This window comes from Gossypium raimondii, chromosome 6 (assembly GCF_025698545.1).
Source record: "Gossypium raimondii isolate GPD5lz chromosome 6, ASM2569854v1, whole genome shotgun sequence".
Classification (NCBI taxonomy): Eukaryota; Viridiplantae; Streptophyta; class Magnoliopsida; order Malvales; family Malvaceae; genus Gossypium; species Gossypium raimondii.
Window position 1 is genome coordinate 10,795,338 of NC_068570.1, and position 22,343 is coordinate 10,817,680.

Consider the following 22,343-nt stretch of genomic DNA (forward strand, 5'->3'; position numbering starts at 1 on the left):
GTACGCCCATTTTGCTACCTTAAAGAACTCTTTTACTGCCATTATAGTTTCCCAGCTATTTATGGATCAAATTGTAAAGCTCCATGGTCTTCCTAGTAGTATTGTTTTGGATAGAAACAAAATTTTTATGAGTGAATTCTGGAGGGAGCTATTCAAATGATTCAACACTACACTTAAGTTTTCCACTTCTTGCCACCCCTAAACGGATAGCTAGACAGAAGTGGTCAACAGAAGTCTTGAGACTTATCTTCAGTGCATGACAGATGAGAAACTAAAAGACTGGAGCCTTTGGCTTCCTTTGGCTGAAAGGTGGTACAATACATCACACTACTTATCCATCAACACCACTCCTATGAAGCGTATGTATGGCCAACCACCACCCTTACACCTACCTTACCTTCTCGGGAAATCAAAGGTTCATGTTGTGGATAGGAGTTTGTAGGCACGAGAAGTTGCCATTAAAATGCTGCAAATTTACCTCACAAGATCTCAAAATAGAATGTGGTCTTTAGCTAACAAAAGAAGATCTGATAGAGAGTTCAAAGTCGGAGATTGGGTTTACCTAAAGCTCCAACCTTACAGGTAACAATCCACAGTCAAACAACCATGTATGAAATTAACAGTTAAATACTTTGGTCCCTTCCTCATCTTGGAAAAAAATGGTAATGTTGCTTATAAATTGAACCTACCCTTGGCTCGAAAGTTCACTACATTTCATGTTTCTCAGCTCAAAAAAAATGTGAGAGCAGCCCTTACTCACCCCCAATTACCGTTGATGGCTAATGATGGCACCATCCCTTAGGAACCAATTACAATACAGGAGGATGATTAAAATACTTGACAGGAGAATGATTAGAAAGGGAGACCATGTAGCCACTGAAGTGCTAGTTCCATGGTTCAATTCTTTCCAACTTGGGAGCTATGGTAACAATATCTAGATTTTAATCCTTGAGACAAGGATTCTTCAACCAAGTGAGTATTGATGCAGAGAAATAAGTTTGATTGAATTAAAACTTTATATGTTATGGACTGGACTTATTTAGTAATAGGCTTAATATTGGTATTTTGTTTTTTTTGTTAGATGTTGATTTACTACAGACGTTGCAGAGGAGAAAATGATTTCTGTTATATAGAGGAATGAAATGTGAGAAGGGACATGAGTATTCTTCTCATCACAAATTCTGTTAATTTTCTCTTTCTTGTCTCACTCTTTATCTTCTTCTTTCCTAATTCTTCTACCTCTAAAATTACCCTGTATATTTTGTCAATTTAAAGTCTGATTTGGTGTTTTGTTGTGAAAGGACTGAAAAATAAAAGAAAAAGGCATTGTTTAATTTTATTAAGGAAGACATAAAAATAGAATAAGAAAGAAAAGAAGATAAAACTTGAATTCGAAATATTTTTAATTCTTTTAATATTTTTACATATATTATTATTTTAATTTATTAAATTTCTAAATGACGACATGAAAATTTTTATTCTTTTATAATTTTAAATAAAATCAAGATCAAATTAATAAAAAAATATAAATGTTGATGGCTAAATTTATTATTATACACTTAAAATTTCGTAAGTCGCTTAAAGATATCGATGACTAATTTGTAACTTTTCTAGTTGATTGACCAAAACAAAATTTATACATACTTGGGGAGTATTGATGTAATTTATCATTTTATGTAAAGCCCAAATAAAGACAATAACAATAGTTAATATTAATATTATATAAATATTAAATATTACTAGGTTGTTGCTGATGCTAACTGAACTAAATGTTAGTTAATAACTTGATATGTAATTAAAGTAGCATTCTCAATTTGAAAGTAAACTGAAAGGACAAATTTTTAGTTAGCAGGTTTTATTTTTTATTTCAAATGCTAAAATTTATTTTTGTTATCGAATTTATTTATTTTTAATTATGTAATATTAAAAGTTATATATAAGTTTTTTTTATTTATTTTTTATCTAAGCAAGCTGGAATGCAATCCAAAATTTCGAATAATATTTTCAGTTTGTTAAGAGCCCCCCGCGATCTTGATCTTAGCAGAGAAACGAGTTCGTTGCCATTTCATTATTGCTAGCTAAATCGTACCGACGCCTTCTCGTAATCTTATTTGCCGGTGCATGGACGCTCCGTGGATCCATCTCTAGTGCACGATTTCTTTACAGATTCATAACTAATGGCTTCGTGGTTCAAAGTCGCCGAAGGTCTGACTTTGTTCCAATCTACATTTCATTTGTTGTTTTAATTTTTCATCTTTAAAACTTCAATTGAATTTGAACGTCTGATCTAAAGCTTTGAATCATTAAATCATAATGTCGTGGGATTAAACGTGAGTTTGGAATGGATTAGGTTGCTTAGTATAATTTTATTTGTTAACTTTTGAAATTACTTTGTATCTCCTGGTGATTAGCTGGGTATAAACTAAGAGCAAGAAGATTGTAGTTATTTTGTTATGAGATCCACTTCTGATTTCGTGTTAGGCAATTAACATAGTTTGAAGTAAATAGTGAAAAAGCGGTTAAGCTTACTCTAGTAATGTTGTTAAGACTGGCATGTTTATTTGTTCGAGGAAATTTAGAATTACTATCTGCAAGGGATTTGCTTTTATTAGATTTTGGATTGTTTAAAGGATTCTAGTTTTTCTTTATTATTGGCTACTCTTGGTAATGCCAATGCCAGGGATCTATTAAGGGTAAGCTAGAGTTCAATGGCTATTATTTGGTTAGCTTAAGCAAACATGTATTGGCAAAAGCTTTGCTGGATGAAATTGACATTGTGGTAGGAGTATTAAAATTATTATCGTTCTGCTTCTTTTTTGGTTGTTTCTTGTTATGAATACGAATAAAAAACATATGTGGTTTGTTTGCCATTTTATCGTGGCCATTACACAGAGTTGAGAAAATTAGATAAGAAATTTTGATCCGTTGTATGGAATAAGTTGACCTGTATCTGAGAGCTTCAGATATTGTGAATGTTTGGGTTCTATATTAGGGGTAGGTTTTGTAGCTCTTGATATAGTTTTAAAATTTTTTCTAGGGGAAGTTATTTTGGATCCATGTTAGAGATTTTGAAATTTTCACTGTCACTTGGAAGTCTGAATATTCTCTGCTCCATAGAAAAATAATATTTCAAACAAAAACTATTGTGTTTTGTTTGAATCTTGAGGCCTGATCTAGAGAGCTGATATTAAAAAATAGCTGCATTGGTTGATTGGCAGTGGGTTACTCAATCCTTTTCATCTATTTGTTGCTGCATATTGGTTTTTCATAGATTGCTGTAATGTTTTTTCATCCTTTCTTTTATTTAAATATTCTGGATAAACGTGCCTATATATGATCTCAACCTTTAGCAATTTTGGAGAGTCTGTAAGTATCAAGTTCTTCTGCACCTTATTGTTTGATATCTTAATTGTTAATCTAGGCAATGCTGGCCACCCATCAGTGAAAATGGCAATCAGATTTCCTTTTTATTGATTCATGACAATTGAAGGTAACTTACTATTTTGGAACAGATTTATTTGAAGTTGTAGATCGAAGAGCAAAGCTGGTTGCTAGTGAACTGTCAGAAGAGCAATCATTTTCTCAGCCACAAGGTAAGGATTCCAAATCAAGGGGTTATTTGCATGCATAAATCAATGTGAAAAATGTGGTTTGGTGTCTTTGCACTAGCAATTTCTTATTCATGGTTATATCAACAGTGTGTTTTTCCAATAGAGAGACTAAAGTTTTAAAAGTCTGTTTGTCTGTTATAATGCCTTAGTAGCAATACAAATGTCCATCTTCTATGGGGATCATTTGCTTAGAAAATCAACATATAGATATTCCTTTTAATATCATCCTAAGATTGATTTACAGCCAAGGTAGAAATTAAACTATAATATCAGCTTGAACTCTGAGGAGAAAAGTAAAATCTTAACTTCATATAAATTCTGTTTGAGTTTTATTATAATAACTAATAACGCTGCCTTCTTGTTTTCTGAATCACAATATCTGTTTTCTATCTCTCTCTGGCTCCTCTCATTCTTCTGTTTCTCAGACACACATGCACACGCACAAACACATATCTTCCCCCTTTTAATTGCAATGCTTCTAATGTGCAAGGTTCTTCAGTAGAAAAGACAAAGACAAGGAAAAAGGTATTAGAAACATACAAGCTTAAATTAGTTCTAAGTGTACTCATTTAAAGAAAATATGTTAATAAAAAAAAATTTAATTGGTTGTTTTTCTTCTTTGCAGGCTCAGAAAAAACTTCCTACAACTAAATCTCCCAAAACTAGTGATGCTGTACGTGAAGAAACAAGTTCAGAAGTATTACAATCAGAGGTAACACTATATAAAGATAAGGGTACTCTTTCTTCTAAAAATGAGGGAAACCCTAGTGCTACATCTATGGTCCAAATAAGTAGCGAGTTGTATACCACCAGTGAGAAAGATAATCCTGGATTTCCTTCACCTGAGCCATTGGATACCAATGTGGTTAAACATGATACTGATCAGGAAGAAGTCTCTGCAATTGTTAGCAACACAGAAGCTTCTTTGTCAACTTCAAATGGCAAGCTTCTCAATGAGGATGCCTCTAATGTTCTTGTGGAGCACCCTTCTTCACCATTAGCTGCCAAAGATATTCAGGTTGCTAGTGAAGATCATTTAGCTGATGGTTGCCAAAATATTGAATCCCAAAATGCAGATGTTATTTCAAAGACCGACCAAGAGAGGTCACAACCTTTATTTGCTGATTCTCCTGTTAACATTGAAGCTCAATTAAAAGAAGATGATATTAAAGTTGGAACTCCTGTGAATCAGAAGAAGCCACGAGAACAAAATGCTGACACTCCTCCAGTTCAGGACCACCTTGAGGAGGTGACAAATATACTCGAACTGAAATTGTAGTTCATGTCCTCAAATCTTCTCAAGCCTCCAATATAAAAGCTTTATTCACTAGTTCTTTAGTTTTTGTTCAGGCTCAAGGATTGCTTAAAACCACCAATTCCACAGGTCAATCGAAAGAGGCAAGACTGGCTCGGGTAAGCTCTCTGAATTTATTGGTTTTACTTTCTCAGAGATATTGGGACTAAGTTCTATTATTTGCTACTTTAGAAAAGATGAGTTCAGAATCTGTACTTAAGGGATGTAGCAGTAGGATGATAAATGACATAGTGTCTCCTAAGTAATTGCTCACAGATTAGACATTTTGCTGTTTCTACTCTCTTGCCATTTTTTTTTTCTTCAATTTGGAATTTCTAACAAATTTTCTACACTGTTTCACAGGTTTGTGCTGGACTTTCATCTCGTCTTCAAGAATACAAATCTGAGAATGCACAGCTTGAGGAGCTTCTAATTGCTGAGGTACATCAATCTATCTTTTTTCTCCTTTTAGATATATTTTCAAGGTTTAGTCACACTTGCTCTGGATGCAATTTAAGGAGTATTGTTTTAATACTAAATTGCTCCGCTTACAGAGAGAGCTGAGTAAATCTTATGAGGCTCACATAAAACAACTACAGAAAGATTTATCTTTATCTAAGAGTGAAGTAACAAAGGTAGAGGCAAATATGGTTGAGGCTTTGGCAGCTAAGAACTCTGAGATTGAGGTGCTTGTCAACTCTATGGATGCGCTTAAGAAACAAGCTGCTTTATCTGAAGGGAATCTAGCATCACTTCAGGTTTAACTCTAACCCCCTAGTTTTCCGAGCACTATCTTACATAAAATGTGGTCTCTGTTTAGTAGCTCATAGAATTGTGGCAATTTTTAAGTTGCATGAAATGAAATATATTTAGGGTCTTGAAATTCTTTGATTTAGTGGGTGGATTTATATGGTTTAGCTTAAAAGCCATACTTCTTATCACCCTGGATTCTGTATATCTAACTATTAATAGCTTTAGAAGCTAAATAGAAAGATATTGATCCTACCACATACTTATGTTAGCCATGCTTTTCTTCTGATAAAGAACCAAAGGATCAGCCCATTCATGAATTCCTGTTAGCCTATTAAGCAAATTGTAAAATGCATGTCTGCTTCTGTATTTCTCTCCTGCTTGCTAATTGCTCCTTTACTTGGCCTCTACATTAGACATTGTCTCTCTGTCAACTAGCAATCAGTATGTGCTCTCGACTTGTGCCATTTGATCATCAGAAGTTTGTTAATACTTTTTATCGTACACCATCAGGCAAGCATGGAGTCTGTTATGAGAAACAGGGAATTGACAGAGACAAGGATGCTGCAGGTAAACTAATTAGTCCTTTCTTGCTTGCACGTGCATGTGTATTCACACACAAAAAATGCATATAAGCAATTATATCATTATGATCTTGTTGATCTATTTGTTTGCTTCTCTGTTAGGCCCTACGTGAGGAGCTGGCTTCTGCAGAAAGGAGAGCAGAAGAAGAACGCGCAGCACATAATGCTACTAAAATGGTCCATATTTGGAACATCAATTTATATGCATTTTGTTGTTATCTTGCACTCAAATAATCTCTAATTTTTGGAACAGGCTGCAATGGAAAGGGAGGTGGAATTGGAACATCAAGCGGTTGAGGCATCCACGGCTCTAGCTAGGATCCAGGTAATGTAAGGATTCTTTGTTTCTGATTCATGGCAAATCATCACCTAATTTGCATGCGTAATATTATCGTTTTTCTTGATAATTGGGTAACCTAGTATTGCATATTTAAAAAAAATTTGAGTTGAATGTAATATTGGCCTTTCAGGATTAGTCTCTTCCTCATTCTTTTTTCAAGTGGATGTCAGTTGTTTCAAGCAAATGCCTTGATGTGGTAGAAACTTTACATTTAATATCTGTTTGGTGAACATCTGTCAACTTTGGATTTGTAAATATCATTATCCAGGATATTTCATTTGCAAACATATTTGCATTTTTAATTAAGAAGCATTTCTCTTTTGGCTCTTGTAATCTTGGCAATGCAAGGTTGTTAAGACAAATATGTTTTTTTTTGGTATTAGTTTGGAATTGTGCTACAGAAGTTGCCATATAATGGACAAATATGTTATTCAAATGGTTCATTGGATGTTTGCACTCTGCATTCTAGGATTCTGGTGTTTCTAAGATCTGTTACCTGGTATATCTTCAAAATCTTATTCTCCAAGAAAACATGGAAACCAGTTTTTAATGATCTGCATGAGTTTCAAATACTGAAGTGACGAAAAAAGGGCAATTACATGAAATTTTTAATCAGGATAGTGGTTAACCAATCTCAAAGGCATTTCGACATCTCATTTTCAGCTTCATATTTACTAATATAGTAGTTTTATGTTGACTGTTGTCTTTAAGCTGTCCTTCATTGTTGCTGCACTTGTTTACAATTGCGCTATTTACGAGGATACTGCAATTAGTTTCACCATTATGGTGTCATAGCTTAGTTTAATTTATTTTCAAATGGTTCATTGGATGTTTGCACTTTGAATTCTTGGATTCTGGTGTTTCTAAGATCTGTTACCTGGTAATATCTTCACAATCTTATTTACCACAACTCTTTCTCCGAGAAAACATGGAAACCAGTTTTTAATGATCTGCACGAGTTTCAAATACTGAAGTGACGAAAAAAGGGCAATTACATGAAATTTTTAATCAGGATAGTGGTTAACTAATCTCAAAGGCATTTCGACATCTCATTTTCAGCTTCATATTTACTAATATAGTAGTTTTATGTTGACTGTTGTCTTTAAGCTATCCTTCATTGTTGCTGCACTTGTTTACAATTGCACTATTTACGAGGATACTGCAATTAGTTTCACCATTATGGTGTCATAGCTTAGTTTAATTTATTTTCAAATGGTTCATTGGGTGTTTGCACTCTGAATTCTTGGATTCTGGTGTTTCTCAGATCTGTTACCTGGTATATCTTCAAAATCTTATTCTCCAAGAAAACATGGAAACCAGTTTTAATGATCTGCATGAGTTTCAAATACTGAAGTGACGAAAAAGGGCAATTACATGAAATTTTAATCAGGATAGTGGTTAACCAATCTCAAAGGCATTTCGACATCTCATTTTCAGCTTCATATTTACTAATATAGTAGTTTTATGTTGACTGTTGTCTTTAAGCTGTCCTTCATTGTTGCTGCACTTGTTTACAATTGCGCTATTTACTGAGGATACTGCAATTAGTTTCACCATTATGGTGTCATAGCTTAGTTTAATTTATTTTCAAATGGTTCATTGGATGTTTGCACTTTGAATTCTTGGATTCTGGTGTTTCTAAGATCTGTTACCTGGTAATATCTTCACAATCTTATTTACCACAACTCTTTCTCCGAGAAAACATGGAAACCAGTTTTTAATGATCTGCACGAGTTTCAAATACTGAAGTGACGAAAAAGGGCAATTACATGAAATTTTTAATCAGGATAGTGGTTAACTAATCTCAAAGGCATTTCGACATCTCATTTTCAGCTTCATATTTACTAATATAGTAGTTTTATGTTGACTGTTGTCTTTAAGCTATCCTTCATTGTTGCTGCACTTGTTTACAATTGCACTATTTACGAGGATACTGCAATTAGTTTCACCATTATGGTGTCATAGCTTAGTTTAATTTATTTTCAAATGGTTCATTGGGTGTTTGCACTCTGAATTCTTGGATTCTGGTGTTTCTCAGATCTGTTACCTGGTATATCTTCAAAATCTTATTCTCCAAGAAAACATGGAAACCAGTTTTTAATGATCTGCATGAGTTTCAAATACTGAAGTGACGAAAAAAGGGCAATTACATGAAATTTTTAATCAGGATAGTGGTTAACCAATCTCAAAGGCATTTCGACATCTCATTTTCAGCTTCATATTTACTAATATAGTAGTTTTATGTTGACTGTTGTCTTTAAGCTGTCCTTCATTGTTGCTGCACTTGTTTACAATTGCGCTATTTACGAGGACACTGCAATTAGTTTCACCATTATGGTGTCATAGCTTAGTTTAATTTATTTTCAAATGGTTCATTGGATGTTTGCACTTTGAATTCTTGGATTCTGGTGTTTCTAAGATCTGTTACCTGGTAATATCTTCACAATCTTATTTACCACAACTCTTTCTCCGAGAAAACATGGAAACCAGTTTTAATGATCTGCACGAGTTTCAAATACTGAAGTGACGAAAAGGGCAATTACATGAAATTTTTAATCAGGATAGTGGTTAACTAATCTCAAAGGCATTTCGACATCTCATTTTCAGCTTCATATTTACTAATATAGTAGTTTTATGTTGACTGTTGTCTTTAAGCTATCCTTCATTGTTGCTGCACTTGTTTACAATTGCACTATTTACGAGGATACTGCAATTAGTTTCACCATTATGGTGTCATAGCTTAGTTTAATTTATTTTCAAATGGTTCATTGGGTGTTTGCACTCTGAATTCTTGGATTCTGGTGTTTCTCGGATCTGTTACCTGGTATATCTTCAAAATCTTATTCTCCAAGAAAACATGGAAACCAGTTTTTAATGATCTGCATGAGTTTCAAATACTGAAGTGACGAAAAAAGGGCAATTACATGAAATTTTTAATCAGGATAGTGGTTAACCAATCTCAAAGGCATTTCGACATCTCATTTTCAGCTTCATATTTACTAATATAGTAGTTTTATGTTGACTGTTGTCTTTAAGCTGTCCTTCATTGTTGCTGCACTTCTTTACAATTGCGCTATTTACGAGGATACTGCAATTAGTTTCACCATTATGGTGTCATAGCTTAGTTTAATTTATTTTCAAATGGTTCATTGGATGTTTGCACTTTGAATTCTTGGATTCTGGTGTTTCTAAGATCTGTTACCAGGTAATATCTTCACAATCTTATTTACCACAACTCTTTCTCCGAGAAAACATGGAAACCAGTTTTTAATGATCTGCACGAGTTTCAAATACTGAAGTGACGAAAAAAGGGCAATTACATGAAATTTTTAATCAGGATAGTGGTTAACTAATCTCAAAGGCATTTCGACATCTCATTTTCAGCTTCATATTTACTAATATAGTAGTTTTATGTTGACTGTTGTCTTTAAGCTATCCTTCATTGTTGCTGCACTTGTTTACAATTGCACTATTTACGAGGATACTGCAATTAGTTTCACCATTATGGTGTCATAGCTTAGTTTAATTTATTTTCAAATGGTTCATTGGGTGTTTGCACTCTGAATTCTTGGATTCTGGTGTTTCTCAGATCTGTTACCTGGTATATCTTCAAAATCTTATTCTCCAAGAAAACATGGAAACCAGTTTTTAATGATCTGCATGAGTTTCAAATACTGAAGTGACGAAAAAAGGGCAATTACATGAAATTTTTAATCAGGATAGTGGTTAACCAATCTCAAAGGCATTTCGACATCTCATTTTCAGCTTCATATTTACTAATATAGTAGTTTTATGTTGACTGTTGTCTTTAAGCTGTCCTTCATTGTTGCTGCACTTGTTTACAATTGCGCTATTTACGAGGACACTGCAATTAGTTTCACCATTATGGTGTCATAGCTTAGTTTAATTTATTTTCAAATGGTTCATTGGATGTTTGCACTTTGAATTCTTGGATTCTGGTGTTTCTAAGATCTGTTACCTGGTAATATCTTCACAATCTTATTTACCACAACTCTTTCTCCGAGAAAACATGGAAACCAGTTTTAATGATCTGCACGAGTTTCAAATACTGAAGTGACGAAAACGGGCAATTACAGGAAATTTTAATCAGGATAGTGGTTAACTAATCTCAAAGGCATTTCGACATCTCATTTTCAGCTTCATATTTACTAATATAGTAGTTTTATGTTGACTGTTGTCTTTAAGCTATCCTTCATTGTTGCTGCACTTGTTTACAATTGCACTATTTACGAGGATACTGCAATTAGTTTCACCATTATGGTGTCATAGCTTAGTTTAATTTATTTTCAAATGGTTCATTGGGTGTTTGCACTATGAATTCTTGGATTCTGGTGTTTCTCAGATCTGTTACCTGGTATATCTTCAAAATCTTATTCTCCAAGAAAACATGGAAACCAGTTTTTAATGATCTGCATGAGTTTCAAATACTGAAGTGACGAAAAAAGGGCAATTACATGAAATTTTTAATCAGGATAGTGGTTAACCAATCTCAAAGGCATTTCGACATCTCATTTTCAGCTTCATATTTACTAATATAGTAGTTTTATGTTGACTGTTGTCTTTAAGCTGTCCTTCATTGTTGCTGCACTTGTTTACAATTGCGCTATTTACGAGGACACTGCAATTAGTTTCACCATTATGGTGTCATAGCTTAGTTTAATTTATTTTCAAATGGTTCATTGGATGTTTGCACTTTGAATTCTTGGATTCTGGTGTTTCTAAGATCTGTTACCTGGTAATATCTTCACAATCTTATTTACCACAACTCTTTCTCCGAGAAAACATGGAAACCAGTTTTAATGATCTGCACGAGTTTCAAATACTGAAGTGACGAAAAGGGCAATTACATGAAATTTTTAATCAGGATAGTGGTTAACTAATCTCAAAGGCATTTCGACATCTCATTTTCAGCTTCATATTTACTAATATAGTAGTTTTATGTTGACTGTTGTCTTTAAGCTATCCTTCATTGTTGCTGCACTTGTTTACAATTGCACTATTTACGAGGATACTGCAATTAGTTTCACCATTATGGTGTCATAGCTTAGTTTAATTTATTTTCAAATGGTTCATTGGGTGTTTGCACTCTGAATTCTTGGATTCTGGTGTTTCTCAGATCTGTTACCTGGTATATCTTCAAAATCTTATTCTCCAAGAAAACATGGAAACCAGTTTTTAATGATCTGCATGAGTTTCAAATACTGAAGTGACGAAAAAAGGGCAATTACATGAAATTTTTAATCAGGATAGTGGTTAACCAATCTCAAAGGCATTTCGACATCTCATTTTCAGCTTCATATTTACTAATATAGTAGTTTTATGTTGACTGTTGTCTTTAAGCTGTCCTTCATTGTTGCTGCACTTGTTTACAATTGCGCTATTTACGAGGACACTGCAATTAGTTTCACCATTATGGTGTCATAGCTTAGTTTAATTTATTTTCAAATGGTTCATTGGATGTTTGCACTTTGAATTCTTGGATTCTGGTGTTTCTAAGATCTGTTACCTGGTAATATCTTCACAATCTTATTTACCACAACTCTTTCTCCGAGAAAACATGGAAACCAGTTTTAATGATCTGCACGAGTTTCAAATACTGAAGTGACGAAAAAGGGCAATTACATGAAATTTTAATCAGGATAGTGGTTAACTAATCTCAAAGGCATTTCGACATCTCATTTTCAGCTTCATATTTACTAATATAGTAGTTTTATGTTGACTGTTGTCTTTAAGCTATCCTTCATTGTTGCTGCACTTGTTTACAATTGCACTATTTACGAGGATACTGCAATTAGTTTCACCATTATGGTGTCATAGCTTAGTTTAATTTATTTTCAAATGGTTCATTGGGTGTTTGCACTCTGAATTCTTGGATTCTGGTGTTTCTCAGATCTGTTACCTGGTATATCTTCAAAATCTTATTCTCCAAGAAAACATGGAAACCAGTTTTTAATGATCTGCATGAGTTTCAAATACTGAAGTGACGAAAAAAGGGCAATTACATGAAATTTTTAATCAGGATAGTGGTTAACCAATCTCAAAGGCATTTCGACATCTCATTTTCAGCTTCATATTTACTAATATAGTAGTTTTATGTTGACTGTTGTCTTTAAGCTGTCCTTCATTGTTGCTGCACTTGTTTACAATTGCGCTATTTACGAGGATACTGCAATTAGTTTCACCATTATGGTGTCATAGCTTAGTTTAATTTATTTTCAAATGGTTCATTGGATGTTTGCACTTTGAATTCTTGGATTCTGGTGTTTCTAAGATCTGTTACCTGGTAATATCTTCACAATCTTATTTACCACAACTCTTTCTCCGAGAAAACATGGAAACCAGTTTTTAATGATCTGCACGAGTTTCAAATACTGAAGTGACGAAAAAGGGCAATTACATGAAATTTTTAATCAGGATAGTGGTTAACTAATCTCAAAGGCATTTCGACATCTCATTTTCAGCTTCATATTTACTAATATAGTAGTTTTATGTTGACTGTTGTCTTTAAGCTATCCTTCATTGTTGCTGCACTTGTTTACAATTGCACTATTTACGAGGATACTGCAATTAGTTTCACCATTATGGTGTCATAGCTTAGTTTAATTTATTTTCAAATGGTTCATTGGGTGTTTGCACTCTGAATTCTTGGATTCTGGTGTTTCTCAGATCTGTTACCTGGTATATCTTCAAAATCTTATTCTCCAAGAAAACATGGAAACCAGTTTTTAATGATCTGCATGAGTTTCAAATACTGAAGTGACGAAAAAAGGGCAATTACATGAAATTTTTAATCAGGATAGTGGTTAACTAATCTCAAAGGCATTTCGACATCTCATTTTCAGCTTCATATTTACTAATATAGTAGTTTTATGTTGATTGTTGTCTTTAAGCTATCCTTCATTGTTGCTGCACTTGTTTACAATTGCACTATTTATGAGGATACTGCAATTAGTTCCACCATTATGGTGTCATAGCTTAGTTTAATTTATTTTCCATTAATTTAAAAAAAATAAAAAATAAAAAACCAACAGTCTGTCCTGTAGTTAATATGCCATTTAAAGTTTGGAGTTCAAAATACCGCTACTTTTTTAGCAAAGCTGGTGCCCTTTCCTTGTTCAGCACAGGTGTCCATTGATCATTTGGCCCTCTATATATTTCCAACAAGCATTGTAAATTGTTGCTTGTTTCGCTATCCAGAGGGTTGCAGATGAGAGGACAACAAAAGCTGCAGAGTTTGAGCAGAAGCTAGCACTTCTTGAGGTATATAAAACAAACTGATAACAATGCTTTATATGAAAGTTTACCTCTTTGACTGAGCAAAATATGAAGTGAAAAGCCTCTTAATATTTACCTGATATTATGTCAGGTTGAATGTGCATCTCTAAATCAAGAATTGCAAAATTTGGAAGCTCGAGCTCGTCGTGGACAAAAGAAGTCCCCAGAAGAGGCAAATCAAATGGTTCAGGTAGATACGTTGAAGATATAACTGTCTTAATTCTATCTTGGAAATGTCACTGGACCATTTCCATACAGCCAGAGCCTAGCAATAAAAAGCACCTACTTATGGGATATGCATAATGTTGTCTACTGGGACATGGATTCTATGTCATTAAGAACATTCTGAAGTTCAAAAGTTCAAAATCCATTTAACATCTACTTACAGGCATAATATGTGGCCTTTAGCTGTTGCATCAACTGTAGTAATTGAGAAAATGATGACTTAAAGATGGTTTTATTAGATGCAGGCATGGCAGGAGGAAGTAGAGCGTGCACGCAGAGGTCAAAGAGACGCTGAGAGCAAGCTCTCTTTGTTAGAGGCAAGTATCAAAAAAATGTTTTCCTCTTTTCTATATTGTAAAATTATAGTAAGATTATTCTGGTTTCTTTGCTGGCTGATTTTTGGATTTGTTTTCTTTGACCACTTTTCCTGTCTGCAGGCTGAACTGCAGAAAATGAGGGTTGAAATGGCTGCCATGAAGAGGGATGCTGAGCATTATTCTCGACAGGTAACAGTTCAAATTTATTCTTCTGTTTTTCTTACTTCAAACACATATATGGAGCTATTGTCATATGTTGTTGCCTACTCTCAGGAGCATATGGAGCTAGAGAAACGCTACCGTGAATTAACTGACCTTTTGGTAATAGAAACTGAGGTTTACTTTTTCACTTGTTCTTGTAAAACCTATTTGTTTGGGCTGACTTCTTGGGGCTACACCATTATTCAGTACAACAAGCAAACGCAGTTAGAAACTATGGCTAGTGAAAAAGCTGCAGCCCAGTTCCAGTTGGAGAAGGAAATAAAGCGTCTTCAGGAAGCACAGGTTTAGTGATATCTCTGCTGCAGGACTGATTGTCTATGTCTTGTTAGAACTAATTATATTCAATATCATTGTTTTTTGCTTGTGATGTACTATTCCAATCAACAGGTTGAAGTAGAAAGAAGTAGAGTTCCTCGTCGGGCATCAATGTCCTGGGAGGAAGACACTGAAATCAAAGCACTTGAGTATGTTAAGCTTTTTGTTTTATTAGATTACAATCCTTAGACCCTTTATCTGCAAGTTTTAGCATCTTATTGAGAGTATTGGGATGTGATCTTTTTTAGCAAGTAAAAGAATATATGTTACCTTCCCTTTCAGACTGGTTTTCATTTGAGGAAACATGATTTGTTAAAATTACTTATATTTGATTAATTTGAAGCTTATAAATTGTATGTTCTGCAGAACCATCAACTGTTGTAGGTGTTCTGTTGGGCTCAATTAGATCTCCTGATATGATTATTTACATACATCTTTCCTTTGGATGAAAGAATGAAATAGTATAGCTGATGTTAGCGCCATGTTTGGAATGAATTGGTTTCTTTGCAACTTAGACATTTACCTCCCAGTATTTAACATAGCCTATAAGGAAAGCGTCGTGGTGCACCCTTAAGTTCAATGAGATGAAAGTGTAATATTATGCAACCGTTATGACTAGAACTTCTAAATTCTCATTCTTTGGTAAGAAGGGAGAAAAGGGAAAAAAGAAAAGAAGAGAAATTCTTTCAGAGTGGAATCTGCAGGGCTGAATCATCCATTAACTGACCATATGCACTCATTTTTGTTGATACCTTGGCTGTTGTTCTTGCATTGGTTTTTTTGGCTGTAGTGCCTTCAAATTAGAATACTCTGTGTAAATATTTAGGCTTTGACTCTTGTGATTGAGTTATTCATTTTGGCTTTAATATATGCTCTCCCTAGTACTGGTATGGAGTGTAAATAGATGTGAAGCGAAATTGAAAAGAGATATTGCTACCTGTCCATCCTACATTCATATTGGCTCTCCTATCCCCTGCATGAATATATTTGCTTCCTCTTAATTTAATGACGTGGTTACTTTTGATATTTTCAAAATTGCAGGCCTCTTCCCTTGCATCACCGTCACATGGCTGTTGCAAGCATACAGGTATTCTCCCTCTTATATCCCGAAAACCAACTTATCATCCCCATTGTTTATTCTGACCCATGTTTCAACCTGCCTCATGCAGTTACAGAAGGTTGTGAAATTACTGGATTCAGTATCTGTTAGGGCCACAAGATTTCTTTGGCGATATCCAGCAGCTCGAATAATCTTGCTATGCTATCTTGTAAGAACAGTTTCACCTTCTCTTTGTAGAAATGTGTTATATATGGATTAAATTCTATAATAACAATGACAAAAATTATATGCAGGTATTTGTACATCTCTTCTTGATGTACTTGTTACATCGTCTTCAGGTATTGACTATCCGGCCTTTTGGAAAATTAACATATGAACAGTTGATTGTTGGGATCCACTTATATTTCCAACTGTAAGTCAATATGCCTTATCACACATGCCTAATCATCGCATTAAATGTGGTTTATAGGAACAAGCGGACAATTTTGCTGCTAGGGAACTCGCGGAATCTATGGGTCTTAAAAACTCCAACTTACCCTAATTGGGGAATAAAATGCACCTTAGCTCCGACCAAGGGTTCTCCAACTATGTGGTTTACCATCTGCAAGGTTTGCTTATTCTTATTTTCTTTTGCAGGCATACATGGAATGATCCAAGAACACTTCGAGAATTAGGAAACTATAGAAGATGCACACACATCTAAAATCAGTCACTGGCATTTTTATATTGAGAACTACAACTAGCAAATTTAGATTTTGGTGTATTTCTGAAATCCAGATGCATCAAGCGGCCGCTAACTGCTAGCTGTTGATTTTCTGTCGACATACTACCAATTTTACATAAATTGGAAGTTCGTTTTGGAAATGGGGGTGGGAAAATCAGAAATGAGAAGCCAGCAAGCATGTTGTAGATCCAAAGTAAGTGGTTCGGCTGTGAATGATAATATTCTTTTGGTATACAGGTGACTTGGAAACAGTGACGTTTACTTGTTCTCTACATCATAAATGAATGTTTTTGAAGAGATATTGTATATAATATGATATGATAACTAATATTAACATGGCTAATTAAATCTATGCATATATAATGTCACCTTCAGTTTACCTCATCGGTAATTGTTATAAAGAGTATATACGCAATTCTATTTTAAATCCTTCTACAAGTAGTCTCCTTTATTTATAGAAGTGTACCGTTGTAATTTGTAATTAGAATCTGACCTTTATTTACAACTCAAATACTCATTTGGCCTCCTAAAACATATCCTAAATTGATTTTATGATATATTTTTGTCTTAGCTTAATACTCAAGATTTTTTTCCTGGTATATATGCATATATTGATATTGTAGTAGTCTTAAAACAAGATGGCGTGATAGTCATTACTTGTGACTTGTGGCACCATCATTTGAAAATAAAAAATATTAAAAATATAAAATTATAAAAATAAAAACTTTAAAATATTATATAAAATCTAAATCTAAATCTAAATCTAAAATTAAAATTAAAATTATTATTAAATTTCACGCAATCTTCTAGAACAACAAAAATACCTAATATTTAAATAACTTACAATAAATTCTTCCACATTTATATTTTTAGTGATTCATCACCAAATCTCTTTTTCCAGATGATACCTCCTGCTCTTCAAAAGACATGAAGCAAATTTTGCCGAAGCCCTCATCATTGGAAGAGTTGCTATCACTCCAAGTAGCTACCATGGCTTTCTTTTTTCTCTTGCTTCTTCTTCAAAGGACAATCATACTTGTTGTGCCCCGACTTTTTGCAAATGTAGCAAACTATTTTCTTTCTTGAAGTCTCTTGCCTTTGTCCATTTTCATTAATCTTTTGAGCTTCTTGACAAATATGATTATTTTTTCATTATCCTACTCCTCATCAGCATCATTGTTGCTTTCTTCTTGGATGGAGGACCATAAACCAAATTTATCATGCTCCAACTTCATCTCATAGGTGATGAGTGAACTTATGAGCTCATCTAAAGAAAGCTTATCCAAATCTTTGGATTCCTCAATAGTCGTCACTTTTGCTTCCCATTCTTTTGGTAGGCTATTGAGCAATTTCTTCATCATTTGTTTATTGGAATAAGCCTTCCCAAGTGCCTTCAAACCATTGATGATGTCGGTGAATCTATCGAACATTTATTTGATGCTCTCTCCCGACTTAATCTTGAAAAGCTCAAAGTCAAGTGTAAGAAGACTAATCTTGGATTCCTTGACTTGGTTTGTTCCTTCATGAGTGGTGGCAAGCTTGTTCCATATCTCCTTACACTTTGACATTAGGACACTCTCTTGTACTCATTAGGACTTAATGCACAAAAAAGAGTGCATGACCTTGGTATTAAATTGAGCCTTCTTCTTGTTATCATCTTCCCACTCATTTTCATCATTGGGCACCTTTAGATCACCATTTGAGATAATCCTCCACACATAAAAATCATTGGCTTGAATGAAAAGTTTCATCCTTATCTTCCAATAAGAGTAGCTCTCTCCATTGAGGTAGGAAGCTCTCACAATGGATTGATCTTCACTTAATCTAGTTGAGCCGAAAGCTTGTGCCATCTTCAAACTCGGTACTTTTTCCTAGAGTCTCCTCCCCCGATGGTAAAACCTTTGATGGAGAGCTAACTCTAATACCAATTGTTACACTTGAAAATACCAAGAGGGGGTGAATTGGTATCTTAAATATTTCTAAAAACTTTTCTAAATGAAAGGGAAAAAGGGTGGCTTGACTCCAATTCCCTACCTCCACTACCTTGGTATATCTCAACCAAGGATTTGCCAATTCACTATACTTGAATTGATACCTTTCAAGGAAAATGTATAACATTTACAATTCATATCTTTTTCATAAGGTTGAGATAGAACCTTCCCCCTAGCTTTTGTGGCTAAATTATAACCCTCTAGCTTCTATAAGGCTCAACTATAACCTTCTATAAATCACTTTAAGGTTTTATACCTAAAAAACCTCAAGTAGCCTTTACAAGCAAAAATAAACGATGTAAACAAATGGAGACTTCTCAAAGGTGTGTGGTGACAAGTGTTAAGATCTCTCAAATAATGGAAATGAGAATGATAAAAAGATCTAACAATAAAGACCTAAGAGATATACAAGAGAAAATGAAGAAATAAAGAATTAGAGGTTTTTCTCTTGATTTTTAATCGCGCCATGGCGTACGAACGTCGAGTAGAGAATTAGCACAAAATATAATAATTTAAAAGCAACTTGATTGCAAGTGTGACATGTCAGTTCTAATATTTATATGTGTTACAATGGAACACAAAGTATTCCAAGGATCGAACCCAAGGGATTGTCAAATTGGTAAATATGTTTACCAAATTAATTATGAGTTAAGCAATTACTAATCTAGTTGAGTCAGAAATTATTAGTAATACCAAATAAAATAATAGTTAAGCTAATTCTAGATTAACAAATAAAAATACCAAACTAACTTTCTTCCTCTTTACTAGAAACAATGCAGATTGATTGAAATGATGGTCGCATGATTCATGGATTACTAACTAAGTTAATGAACCTATGATGATTATACTGTTTGCCACTCTTAGCTAGGAATCTCCTCTCGGTCTCATCCTAAACTAAAGGATACCACCTAAGCTCTCCTCTTGGTCTCACTTAGGCATATAGTTCTCCTTTTGGTTTCACTTTTTGACACAAATGTATCAAAGTCCTACACGATAGAGTCTTCTCTCGATCTTATCTATCTAGATCTTCCACTAGAGGCATCAATTATAGTGCAATATGCAATTTAATATGCTTGAATAAACAACGAATCAATGCATAGATAATAACTTAGTTAAGTAACCTATTCATCAATCAACCAATAAAATGATTCAACACATGATTAAAATTAAATTCAACACAAGCATTTTAACAAACACATGGTGGACATAAAATATAAAAGTTAAGGGTTGAGAAAATGATCCTTAATAGATAAATATCCAATGAAGCATGAAAATTTAATCCATCTCCATCCACAATGTTCCAGCAAAAATGAAGAAACAAAAATACTACAATAAAAAAAAAAGAAAAGAAGAAAAGAGAAAAGAAAAAAAAAAACCTAAACTAAGAAAATAAGAGAAAAAAATTATCTAATGCCTAACCTAATTTTCTACACTAGCCTCCCACATAGTTGATATAAGTTGGTATTTATAGGCAAAAGGTATTTAACTTAACATTAACAATTATACCCTTAAATGAAAAGTGACTTAAGCTTGTTTGGACAAAAAATTGCCCTTACAGTTTTTTATCCATCAGGCTTCGGTGTCGTGACACCCAAGCTTTGGCGTCGCAACACCCTTGTCAGTTGACTTTAAGGGTTGCTTAGGAGCTTCAATGTCATGACCATGATCTTCTGGTGTCGCGACTTGGCACTCAGGCGACTTAGCTTCCTTAGTTTTATGTCTAGGCTCAAGGTTGCGAATTTTCTGACTTAGCATCGGAACCATGAAGGTAGGTGTCACGACATCACTCCCTTAATGTCGCGACTTCTAAGAAGGACCTCTTGAATTGCACTTTGCTGAACTCCAACTCCTTGAGTGGTGATGGAAGGTTGGCGTCGCGACACCAAGACAATGGTGTCGCAACCTTGGCCACAGTGGAGGCTTTTCTTCACATTTTTGCCTCAACCACATTCCTGCACAAGCTCAATTCAACCATTAAACATCCAATGTCATAAATTTGTCAATTTGGATCTAAAAAGAGGTAAAATAAAAGAAAAACTATCATTAACACAAAAAACCTAAGAATTGATAAAAAAAACATTAAAAAGACTCATAAATTGCTTGAAAACAAACTCATTAAGTACTCGATAGAGCCTAATTTGACATATCAAATTATGACAAATTAATTTCCATGCTTGAATATTCATCTCTTACGTTTGATGTGTTTTTAGCTTGTGTTTTCTTTTATCAATGAATGAGTTTGTGGAAGTTTATGACCGTTGGGGATGAATTTTATCCCTTAGAAGCATTCATTTCTGGCTTAAAAACACTTGTAGAGCTTTGGGGTGTGGTAGCTTTCTTCAAAATTTTGACTATTGAGCCACAAGTATTGCACCCTAGCTGGAAAGGTGTGTGGTACTTGGGTGGAAGGGTGCTATACCTTTTGAAAATGGTGCTATACCTTTGTGCCATTTTGTACACTGATTTTAGGTACCGCACCTTTTGGCTAAGGTGTTGTACCTAGCTTAAAAAAACTTAAAAATTCTTTAAAATTATTTTTTTAAGCCTTAAAATTGTTTGAAAATGTTTGATAAAAATTTCAACCATATTTTCACTAAATGACTTGGAAAATATAATAAATAAAATTTATCTTAAATGTTGTTATATCAAAATCTTGGGACATAAAACTAACAAAAATCATAAAAGAAGAGTTAATTGCACTAGACATCCCAAACTATGATTCTCATTCTAAATTGGTCGCCAAACTTCAAAATATTCTAATTACATCCTCAAACTATCGATGTTTTATTAGTCAAGTGATTTTATTATTAAAATTGTTAATTTAATTGTTAACTTACATGCCAAATCTTAGGTGGCATAATTTAAAATGAAAATTTTAAAGAAAAGTAAAACGTTGTCGCATTACTTTTAAAGTTAAAATAAAACAAAAAGATAAAGTGAATGATAAATCTTTTGTAAAAGTTTTGAAAACATCCAAAACCAAAATTTTTACAATATATTTATTTTTAATTTCGCATTTGAAACTATACCACATAATATCTAACGTCTTGTTTAAGAATTAAATTGATGGTTTTAATAATGGAATGACCTTATTGATATAATTTCAATAGTTTGAGAATGTAATTAGAATGTTTTAAAGTTTGGGGACTAGTTTAGAATAAAAGTTATAGTTTGGGGATGTCTAGAGGCATTAACTCATAAAAGAATGATGAGAAAGTAAGATTTTCAAAACAAGAATGGTGGTTAAACCGGTCAGACCATCAATTTTTGGTTCAACCAATCTGACCGATTTTCCAAATTCAATTAAATAAATTATTTAAAAATTTTAAAAATAGAAAAAAAACTTGATTCAATCAATTTTTGGCTTGATTTAAATAGTTTTGAGTGGTTTGCGAGGATCAATCAATTTAATCTCTCTTTGAACTAATACCCTTATTGATTCTTAGTCCGACTGACCAATCCGATCAGGTTCAAACAAGCGAAAATGTGAATAATATAGAATGAAAATAATAATGCTTACAAAAAATTCAAACATAAAAATAAAAAGATGGGTAAATTACTTAGTTGGTCACTCAATTTTTAGGGTACTAAATCCTTGCAATTTTGTCAATAAA

General features: G+C 33.7%; 1 protein-coding gene across 8 annotated transcripts; it reads left to right on the plus strand.

Annotated features, from left to right (window-relative positions):
- Positions 1–1,874: 1,874 nt before the first annotated feature.
- On the plus strand, positions 1,875–17,840 carry LOC105774062 (golgin candidate 1). 8 transcript variants are annotated; one of them, XR_008196999.1, is made up of 22 exons: positions 1,876–2,205; positions 3,513–3,593; positions 4,102–4,136; positions 4,237–4,860; positions 4,962–5,024; positions 5,269–5,346; positions 5,460–5,663; positions 6,169–6,225; positions 6,342–6,416; positions 6,493–6,564; positions 13,798–13,860; positions 13,967–14,065; positions 14,340–14,417; positions 14,538–14,606; positions 14,691–14,738; positions 14,826–14,921; positions 15,027–15,103; positions 15,996–16,041; positions 16,124–16,222; positions 16,308–16,352; positions 16,484–16,931; positions 17,640–17,840. XR_008196999.1 is itself a non-coding variant. In XM_052632771.1 (22 exons), exons 1-22 carry the CDS (start codon positions 2,178–2,180, stop codon positions 16,553–16,555), a joined length of 1,926 nt encoding a protein of 641 aa, XP_052488731.1. In that variant the 5' UTR covers positions 1,876–2,177; the 3' UTR covers positions 16,556–17,122. The 8 variants fall into 8 exon arrangements, 6 of the variants coding, with proteins under 6 accessions (XP_012451841.1, XP_012451842.1, XP_012451843.1 ...); XM_052632771.1 differs by lacking the exon at positions 17,640–17,840 and having other exon boundaries at positions 4,111–4,136; positions 4,237–4,323; positions 4,498–4,860; positions 16,484–17,122; XR_001127255.2 differs by lacking the exon at positions 17,640–17,840 and having other exon boundaries at positions 1,877–2,205; positions 16,484–16,622; positions 16,792–17,122.
- The last annotated feature ends 4,503 nt before the right edge of the window (positions 17,841–22,343 follow it).

Excerpts from the sequence above, each read along its gene's own strand:
- LOC105774062 (XM_012596384.2), top strand. The coding sequence starts at position 2,178 with ATGGCTTCGTGGTTCAAAGTCGCCGAAG. Across the intron at positions 6,565-13,797 it reads CGGCTCTAGCTAGGATCCAG|AGGGTTGCAGATGAGAGGAC; the intron begins GTAATGTAAGGA and ends TTCGCTATCCAG. Across the intron at positions 14,739-14,825 it reads GTGAATTAACTGACCTTTTG|TACAACAAGCAAACGCAGTT; the intron begins GTAATAGAAACT and ends ACCATTATTCAG.